Source organism: Budorcas taxicolor, chromosome 15, assembly GCF_023091745.1.
Source record: "Budorcas taxicolor isolate Tak-1 chromosome 15, Takin1.1, whole genome shotgun sequence".
In the NCBI taxonomy this organism is placed as follows: Eukaryota; Metazoa; Chordata; class Mammalia; order Artiodactyla; family Bovidae; genus Budorcas; species Budorcas taxicolor.
In genome coordinates, this window is record NC_068924.1 from 55,918,943 (window position 1) to 55,928,633 (window position 9,691).

The window sequence follows — 9,691 nt, forward strand, 5'->3', positions numbered from 1 at the left end:
AAAAAAACCCTTAAATGATTATATATAATAAATGGTGGGAGCAATCCTGTGTTTCGTGACTTTAGCATGTTTTCTTCTACCATGTGGACCAAAGCCTTTGTTTGTGTTTTTCCATAACATCTGAAGGAAAAACCTGAACGAATTCACTGGCCAACCCAATACTTAGAATCAATGTTACCACATTGCTCAGAATGACAGAATCTTATGTAACACAAACAAATTAGTTCCTCTCAGATGAGTAAAATATTGCCAAAACAAGACTGGCAGTACCAACTAGAGAAGACCATTTAAAAGGAAACTAGAATATATGGGTATAAATAAATCTAGAAATAAACATGAAAGATTTAGATAGCTTTAAAAGACCTGAACACTGTAGACACGCCATGGTGCTAGATGCAAAAGTTTAATATTATAAAAATGTCAGTTTTGTTCCAATCAATAAATTCATAATAAAATGAAATTACAGCCATAATTCCAACTGGATCATTTATAAATTGTGACAAGTTAATTCTAAAATTCATGTACAGATAAAACGTTAAAGAATAGCCAAGAACACTGGAAACAGACTAAGGAAAGGAAAGGGGGCTTCTTTCCTATCAGATGTCAAAGTAAACTGCGTCGCAGTAACGAAAACCACAGTACCGGCACAAGAATAGAAGACGCTTTCACGGTGTAAGAGATCAGAAACATACCCATAATTTCACTTTTGATAAAAGAGGCATTTCAGATCAATGGGGAAAAGATGGTCTTTCAGTAAACAGCATTTAAAAACTACTGGCCATCCATTCTGAAAGAATTAAATTTAGATATCTTCACCCTCTCCATCTCATTTTATATACAAAATCAATTCCAGGTAGATTATAGAGTTAAGATAAATATACAAAATATGAACATATAATAAGAACTACAGGAGAATATTTCATAACCATGGAGGGGTAAAGACCTTCCTGGACAAGACACAAAAACCTGGAAGATAAAGGAAAGATTCAGTTCAGTTCAGTCACTCATTCGTGTCCAACTCTTTGTGAACACATGGACTGCAGCACGCCTGGCTTCCCTGTCCATCACCAACTCCCGGAGCTTACTCAGACTCATGTCCTTCGAGGCAATGATGCCATCAAACAATCTCATCCTCTCTCATCCCCTTCTCCTCCCACCTTCAATCTTTCCCAGCTTCAGAGTCTTTTCCAATAAGTCGGTTCTTCATATCAGGTGGCCAAAGTATTGAGTTTCAGCTTCAGCATCAGTCCTTTCAATGAATATACAGGACTGATTTCCTTTAGCATGGACTGGTTGGATCTCCTTGCAGTCCAAAGAACTCTCAAGAATCTTCAACATTACAGTTCATAAGCATCAAATAAATCTTCGGCGCTCAGCTTTCTTTATAGTTCAACTCTCACATTCATACATGACTAGTGGAAAAACAATAGCTTTGACTAGACGAACTTTTGTTGGCAAAGTAATGTCTCTGCTTTTTAATATGCTGTCTAGGTTGGTCATAGGTTTTCTTCCAAGGAGCAAGTGTCTTTTAATTCCATTGCTGCAGTCACCATCAGCAGTGATTTTGGAACCCCCAAAATAGTCTCTCATTGTTTCCATTCTTTCCCCATCTATCTGCCATGAAGTGATGGGACAAAATGGCATGATCTTAGTTTTCTGAATATTGAGCTTTAAGCCAACTTTTTCACTGTTCTCTTTCACTTTCATTAAGAGGTTCTTTAGTTCCTCTTCACTTTCTGCCATAAGGATGGTATCATCTGCATATCTGAGGTTATTGATATTTCTGCAGGCAATCTTGATTCCAGTTTGTGCTTCATTTAGCCTGGCATCTCGCATAATGTACTTTGTGTATTAGTTAAATAACCAGGGTGACAATATTCAGCCTTGACATACTCCTTTCCCAATTTGGGACCAGTCTGTTGTTCCATGTCCTGTTTTAACTGTTCTTTCTTGACCTACATACTGATTTCTCAAGGGGCAGGTCAGGTGGTCTGGTATTCCCACCTCTTGAAGAATTTTCCACAGTTGGTTGTGATCCACAGTCAAAGGCTTTGGCATAGTCAATAAAACAGCTGTCTTTCTGGAACTCTCTTGCTTTTTCCATGATCCAGCAGACGTTGGCAATTTGATCTCTGGATCCTCTGCCTTTTCTAAGTCGAGCCAAACATCTGAACTTCATGGTTCACGTACTGTTGAAGCCTGGCTTGGAGAATTTTGAGCATTACTTTACTAGTGTGTGAGATGAGTGCAACTGTGCAGTAGTTTGAACATTCTTTGGCATTGCCTTTCGTTGGGATTGAAATGAAAATTGACCTTTTCCAGTCCTGTGGCCACTGCTGAGTTTTCCGGATTTGCTGGCATATTGAGTGCAGCACTTTCACAGCATCATCTTTTAGAATTTGAAATAGCTCAAGTGGAATTCCATCACCTCCACTAGCTTTGTTCATAGTGATGCTTCCTAAGGCCCACTTGACTTCACAGTACAGGAGGTCTGCCTCTAAGTGAGTGATCACACCATCATGATTCTCTGGGTCATGAAGATCTTTTTTATATAGTTATTGGACCTTTGAAAAATTTTAAAATTCTATATAAGAAACACTGTCATACACAAAGACATGGCAGACTGATAGAAAATATTTACAAAATATTTAACAAATGATATAGGGAAAGTGTAACAAAGTTCAAATCATTTTTTAAAAACAATAAATAAATTGTAAAAAAAAGAGACACAAACAAGCAGCTCAGAGAAGAAAAAATGTGATTAGCATATGCATACAAAGATGCTCTATCTCACTAGTAGTTGGGAAACCGGAAATTAGAAAAACAATGAGATATTGTGTCTGTCAGACTGGCAGAATTCTTTTGTGAATAGTGACATCAAATGATGAGTCAGAAGTGAGGAAATGGATATTCTTACCCAGAGGAGTCAGGAAAACAAGGCTGTTGAGATGGGAGAGGACAAGCAGAAGTTCTAGATGAGGAAAGACGGATAAAAACTACCACGCTTCCTTTCCTGAAGCAAGGCCAAAATGAAATAGGGAGGAAGCCTCAACTCTAAATCAAAGCCAGATTTTTATTATTACTTGCAATTTAGCATGGTAATTAGTGCACTATTATATTTTGTGATTTGAAGTGACTAGAGAAGGGACAAGACCTAAATGTGTTCTCCTCCGGTGCAGGGGAAGAACTATCTCCTCAGATAAGGCTCAGAAGGGCCACTGGGAATAAAATAACATTACTCTATAATCAGATCTATGAGCTCTGCTTAGCAACGATTGTATGCATATATATAAACAATATATGTATTACGTGTGTATATGTGTGTGAATATATACACAGACTAAAAAGATACATATAAATTGTTGCCAGACGTTTCCTCTGGAGAAGGAAGTGGAAAAGTGAGAATTCTCATAATTGGCATCTTTTTCAATGGTAGTTCTTAAGCAATTATTCCTAAATAGCAGTAGCTTAATTCTGTGGCATTATGAATTGAAGGAAGGATGGAAGAATGATTTTGAGACTAAAAAAACCAAACCTTATTCAGAAAACAAAGATTTTGTCCTTCAATTCAGTTCAGTTCAGTCGCTCAGTCGTGTCTGACTCTTTGCGACCCCATGAATCGCAGCACGCCAGGCCTCCCTGTCCATCACCAACTCCCAGAGTTCACTCAGACTCACATCCATCAAGTCAGTGATGCCATCCAACCATCTCATCCTCTGTCGTCCCCTTCTCCTCCTGCCCCCAATCCCTCCCAGCATCAGAGTCTTTTCCAATGAGTCAACTCTTTGCATGAGGTGGCCAAAGTACTGGAGCTTCAGCTTCAGCATCATTCCTTCCAAAGAAATCCCAGGGCTGATCTCCTTCAGAATGGACTGGTTGGATCTCCTTGCAGTCCAAGGGACTCTCAAGAGTCTTCGTCAACACCACAGTTCAAAAGTATCAATTCTTCAGTACTCAGCCTTCTTCACAGTCCAACTATCACATCCATGCATGACTACTGGAAAAACCATAGCCTTGACTAGATGGACCTTAGTTGGCAAAGTAACATCTCTGCTTTTGAATATGCTATCTAGGTTGGTCATAACTTTTTTTCCAAGGAGTAAGTGTCTTTTAATTTCATGGCTGCAGTCACCATCTGCAGTGATTTTGGAGCCCCCCAAAATAAAGTCTGACATTGTTTCCACTGTTTCCCGATCTATTTCCCATGAAGTGATGGGACCAGATGCCATGATCTTCATTTTCTGAATGTTGAGCTTTAAGCCAACTTTTTTACTCTCTTCTTTCACTTTGATCAAGAGGCTTTTTAGCTCCTCTTCACTTTCTGCCATAAGGGTGGTATCATCTGCATATCTGAGGTTATTGATATTTCTTCCGGCAATCTTGATTCCAGCTTGTGTTTCTTCCAGTCCAGCGTTTCTCATGATGTTCTCTGCATGTAAGTTAAATAAGCAGGGTGACAATATACAGCCTTGACGCACTCCTTTTCCTATTTGGAACCAGTCTGTTGTTCCATGTCCAGTTCTAACTGTTGCTTCCTGACCTGCATATAGGTTTCTAAAGAGGCAGGTCAGGTGGTCTGGTATTCCCATCCCTTTCAGAATTTTCCACAGTTTATTGTGATTCAGTCAGTCCTAATTCATGCCCTTGTCATTTCTCACCTGAACTACTGGTTTCAGTCAGAACTTGACTCAGTTCTCTACACTGCTTTCTTATTGGCTGTGTGATCTTGGGCACGTTACTCAGGTTTTCTGAACCTAAATTTCCTCACTTATGAAACAAAGTTAAGATTGTAACATTTAACTCTAGAGGTTATTGTGAAGATTAGACATTATGCAAAAAACAAGTGAAATTATGTTTGAAAACTAGCCCAGCATTTCAATCTTTATGACTGATACAACTATTTAAGAAACTGAACACTTATAATAGTACAAATACATAATACTTATATTAATATACTATACTTAATGCTTAGTATATGGTAGCTATTGATACTCTATGAAATTCCTAACTAATATCCTTCTCTCTAACCTTATCACCCACTAGTTCCATCGTTACAAAATCATCTTCCCAAAATAACAGTTAAGTCCCAACTCCATATTTTTAAATAATCTGATGGTTTTTTATTACATCTAAATGAAGCCCCAAATCTTGAATGAACAACCAAGCCACATTTTTAACTTCTTAGCCTACCACTTATGAATACTATACTCTCCCTGTAACAATTTCATCTCCCAAATATGTGCTTGAGTCTGTCCTTTCTACTTATCCTCTAAGGCTCAGCTTGGACATATCTTCTCCAGTAAGTTCTCCCAATTCTTTACCTTTTGTGGGAGACGGTCCTTCTCCATTGCTCTTTTGTATAACCTTGTGTTAAAAGTCTATTTCTTTGCATTATATTTACCTCATATATGTAATCTTCCTTACTTGGTGGGGCTACACAAAGTGAGAGAAACTAACATAACCTGAGTACCTCTAATGTGAAAAGCACTGCCTAGCATTCCACATTATATTTTTTTTATTATTCCTTGACAGGCAAAGAAATAAATGCTAAATATCTTGCCCAACTGCATGACTAAGGTGGAGAACCACTATAGAAACTCAGTCTTTCTACTCTAAAGTCCATATTTCAATGCCTAAACTTTGTACCTCTTGGTGTTCCCAGAACCTGCTATGTGATTTAATATATAAAGGTCCATCTAGTCAAGGCTATGGCTTTTCCAGTGGTCATGTATGGATGTGAGAGTTGGACTGTGAAGAAAGCTGAGCACCAAAGAGTTGATGCTTTTGAACTGCGGTGTTGAAGAAGACTCTTGAGAGTCCCTTGGACTGCAAGGAGATCCAATCAGTCCTTTCTAAAGGAGATTAGCTTTGGGATTTCTTTGGAGGGAATGATGCTGAAGCTGAAACTCCAGTACTTTGGCCACCTCATGCGAAGAGTTGACTCATTGGAAAAGACTCTGATGCTGGGAGGGATTGGGGGCAGGAGGAGAAGGGGACGACAGAAGATGAGATGGTTGGATGGTATCACTGACTCGATGGAGGCAAGTCTGAGTGAACTCGAGGAGTTGGTGATGGACAGGGAGGCCTGGTGTGCTGCAATTCATGGGGTCACAAAGAGTCGGACACGACTGAGTGACTGAACTGAACTGAACTGAACTGAGGGGGAAAAAAAATGTTAATGTAGTCAAAATGGAGGGAAGAGCCAGTTTTTTGTGATGGAAAAAGTCCCTAACAAAATAATTCTCCAACAGATGACCATAAGCACTGGGGAAAAGATAGGAGGAAAACAGAAAAGCTACCTGAGGTGTCTGCAGCATAAACAAATAGAAAAATTGGGAAGGGATATCAAAATTTGGGATAAGGGACCAGAGTAGGATGAGTTTTTCCATTTTTACTCCTTTGGGCTGTCACAAGCTACAGTCATGACATGATGCAGAATGACTAACCCCCTGATAGGAAGCCCTCCCACCTGCTCATTTGAGGACCTGAGAAAGTGAGGAGCAACTTCAGATGGGAGAAATCTAAAGAGTGTGTGAGTTTCATCCTGCCCAACTCTTTGTGACCCTTTGGACGGTAGCCTTCCAGGCTCCTCTGTCCATGGGACTTTTCAGGCGAGAATATTCGAGTAGATTACCATTTTCCTCCTCCAGGGGGTCTTCCTAGACAAGTCACAGTCATCAGAAAGTGAGGAGCAACTTCAGATGGGAGAAATCTAAGGAAGAGCATGTGAGCTTCTTACTGCCCAATTCTTCGTGATCCTTTGGACTGCAGCCTGCCAGGCTCCTCTGTCCATGGAATTTTTCAGACAAGAGTATTGAGTAGGTTGCCATTTTCCTCCTCCAGGGGATCTTCCTGACTCAGGGATCAAACCCACATCTCGTGTGCCTCCTGTGTCTCCTGCATTGCAGGCTGATTCTTTACTCATGAATTATGGGTAAGAACTCCAAATCATATATGCTGCTGCTGCTGCTGGATACACTCAAATAACTCATCTGAAACTAACAGAACTAATTTGAGATTTTAACTTCCACCAGTTACACAGACTTTTCAGTCTGAGTTTAACTAAATTAGTTGCATACTAGAACAAAAATTATCAACACTCTTTGGAGGTCTAAAACAGTGTGCTGAGTCCTGACATGTGAATCCATAATGTGCAGATACAACCCAAAGTTACTTAAAATATGAGGAATCAGGAAATTATGAGCCATTCTGAAAGCAAAAGATAAACACCAAAGTCAACCCAGGTTGGAGTGAAGGGCAATCAGATGAAGCAACCAAAAAGTTACAAACTTCCAATTATAAGATAAATAGCTTTTTCACAACGGGTTTGCCGCCAGGACACAGGTGTCGTGAAAACCACCGTTAAACCTAAGCCAAAATGGGAAAGGAGAAGACCCACATCAACATCGTTGTCATTGGGCACATAGATTCAGGGAAGTCTACCACGACTGGCCATCTGATCTACAAATGTGGCGGGATCGACAAGAGAACAATTGAAAAGTTCGAGAAGGAGGCTGCCGAGATGGGAAAGGGCTCCTTCAAATATGCCTGGGTCTTGGACAAACTGAAAGCTGAACGTGAGCGTGGTATTACCATTGATATCTCCCTGTGGAAATTTGAGACCAGCAAGTACTATGTTACCATCATTGATGCCCCAGGACACAGAGACTTCATCAAAAACATGATTACAGGCACATCCCAGGCTGACTGTGCTGTCCTGATTGTTGCTGCTGGTGTTGGCGAATTTGAAGCCGGTATCTCCAAGAACGGGCAGGCCCGTGAGCATGCCCTTCTGGCTTACACCCTGGGTGTGAAACAACTGATTGTTGGCGTTAACAAAATGGATTCTACTGAGCCACCCTATAGCCAGAAGAGATACGAGGAAATTGTTAAGGAAGTCAGCACCTACATTAAGAAAATTGGCTACAACCCCGACACAGTAGCATTTGTGCCAATTTCTGGCTGGAATGGTGACAACATGCTGGAGCCAAGTGCTAATATGCCATGGTTCAAGGGATGGAAAGTCACCCGTAAGGACGGCAATGCCAGTGGAACCACCCTGCTTGAAGCTCTGGATTGCATCCTGCCACCAGCTCGCCCAACTGACAAACCCTTGCGTTTGCCTCTCCAGGATGTCTATAAAATTGGTGGTATTGGTACTGTCCCTGTGGGTCGTGTGGAGACTGGTGTTCTCAAACCTGGCATGGTGGTCACCTTTGCTCCAGTCAATGTAACAACTGAGGTGAAGTCTGTAGAAATGCACCATGAAGCACTGAGTGAAGCCCTTCCTGGGGACAACGTGGGCTTCAATGTCAAGAACGTGTCTGTCAAAGATGTCCGTCGTGGCAATGTGGCTGGTGACAGCAAAAATGATCCACCCATGGAAGCTGCTGGCTTCACAGCTCAGGTGATTGTTTTGAACCATCCAGGCCAGATCAGTGCTGGATATGCACCTGTGCCGGATTGTCACACAGCTCACACTGCTTGCAAGTTTGCTGAGCTGAAGGAGATTGATCGTCGTTCTGGGAAAAAGCTGGAAGATGGCCCTAAATTCTTGAAATCTGGTGACGCTGCCATCGTTGATATGGTTCCTGGCAAGCCTATGTGTGTCGAGAGCTTTTCTGATTATCCTCCCCTGGGCCGTTTTGCTGTGTGTGACATGAGACAGACAGTTGCTGTGGGTGTCATCAAAGCAGTGGACAAGAAGACAGCTGGAGCTGGCAAGGTCACCAAGTCTGCCCAGAAAGCTCAGAAGGCTAAATGAATATTATCCCCAATACCTGCCACCCCAGTCTTAATCAGTGGTGGAAGAACGGTCTCAGAACTGTTTGTCTCAATTGGCCATTTAAGTTTAATAGTAAAAGACTGGTTAATGATACCAATGCATCGTAAAACCTTCAGAAGGAAAGGAGAATGTTTTTGTGGACCATATGTTTTGTGTGTGGCAGTTTAAGTTATTAGTTTTTAAAATCAGTACTTTTTAATGAAAACAACTTGACCAAAAATCTGTCACAGAATTTGAGACCCATTAAAAAAAGTTTAATGAGAAAAAAAAAAGATAAATAAATACTAGGGACCTAATGTACAACAAAATATATACAATTAACACTGCCATACATTATATATGAAAGTTGTTAAGAAAGTAAATCCTAAGAGTTCTCATCACAAGAAAATTTTTTTTCTATTTTTTTAACACCTACACAAGATGATGAGTGTTCACTAAATTTATTGCAGTAATCATTTAAGAGAAAAATATAATACGCAAAGAGAAATAAAAATGCAAATAACCATGAATGTCTTATCAAAAATTATGGGGACCAAAAAGCAGTAGAACAATATTTTTAAATTGCTGAAATAAAACTGACAATCTAGAATTCTATGTCCAATGAATATATTCAAGGATGAAAGCAAAAACAACCACTTTTTTTATAAAATTAACTAAGAGAATTGATTGCTGGCAAATCTACACTAAAAGAAGTACTATTAAAACAATAACTTCTTCAGACTAAACAGATTTGATTGCACAGGAATACACGGTTCTTTTAGAATGAGCAAAAAAACATCCAATAGCAAAAAGAAAATGAGTAAATTAAAATCCACGTTTTCTTTCTTAAAGTTTTTAAAATACAAATAAATATTTAAAGCAAATATTGTCATGATACTTAATTTCACATGTCAACTTAATGGAGCT

The 9,691-nt window shown here is 39.9% G+C and overlaps 1 protein-coding gene across 1 annotated transcript; it reads left to right on the forward strand.

Annotated features, from left to right (window-relative positions):
* Window positions 1–7,350: 7,350 nt before the first annotated feature.
* On the forward strand, window positions 7,351–9,026 carry LOC128060130 (elongation factor 1-alpha 1-like). Its single transcript, XM_052652425.1, has one exon. It carries the CDS (start codon window positions 7,379–7,381, stop codon window positions 8,762–8,764), a length of 1,386 nt encoding a protein of 461 aa, XP_052508385.1. The 5' UTR covers window positions 7,351–7,378; the 3' UTR covers window positions 8,765–9,026.
* The last annotated feature ends 665 nt before the right edge of the window (window positions 9,027–9,691 follow it).

Bases quoted from the DNA above. Each gene is read 5' to 3' on its own strand.
- LOC128060130 (XM_052652425.1), top strand. From the start codon at position 7,379: ATGGGAAAGGAGAAGACCCACATCAACATCGTTGTCATTGGGCACATA.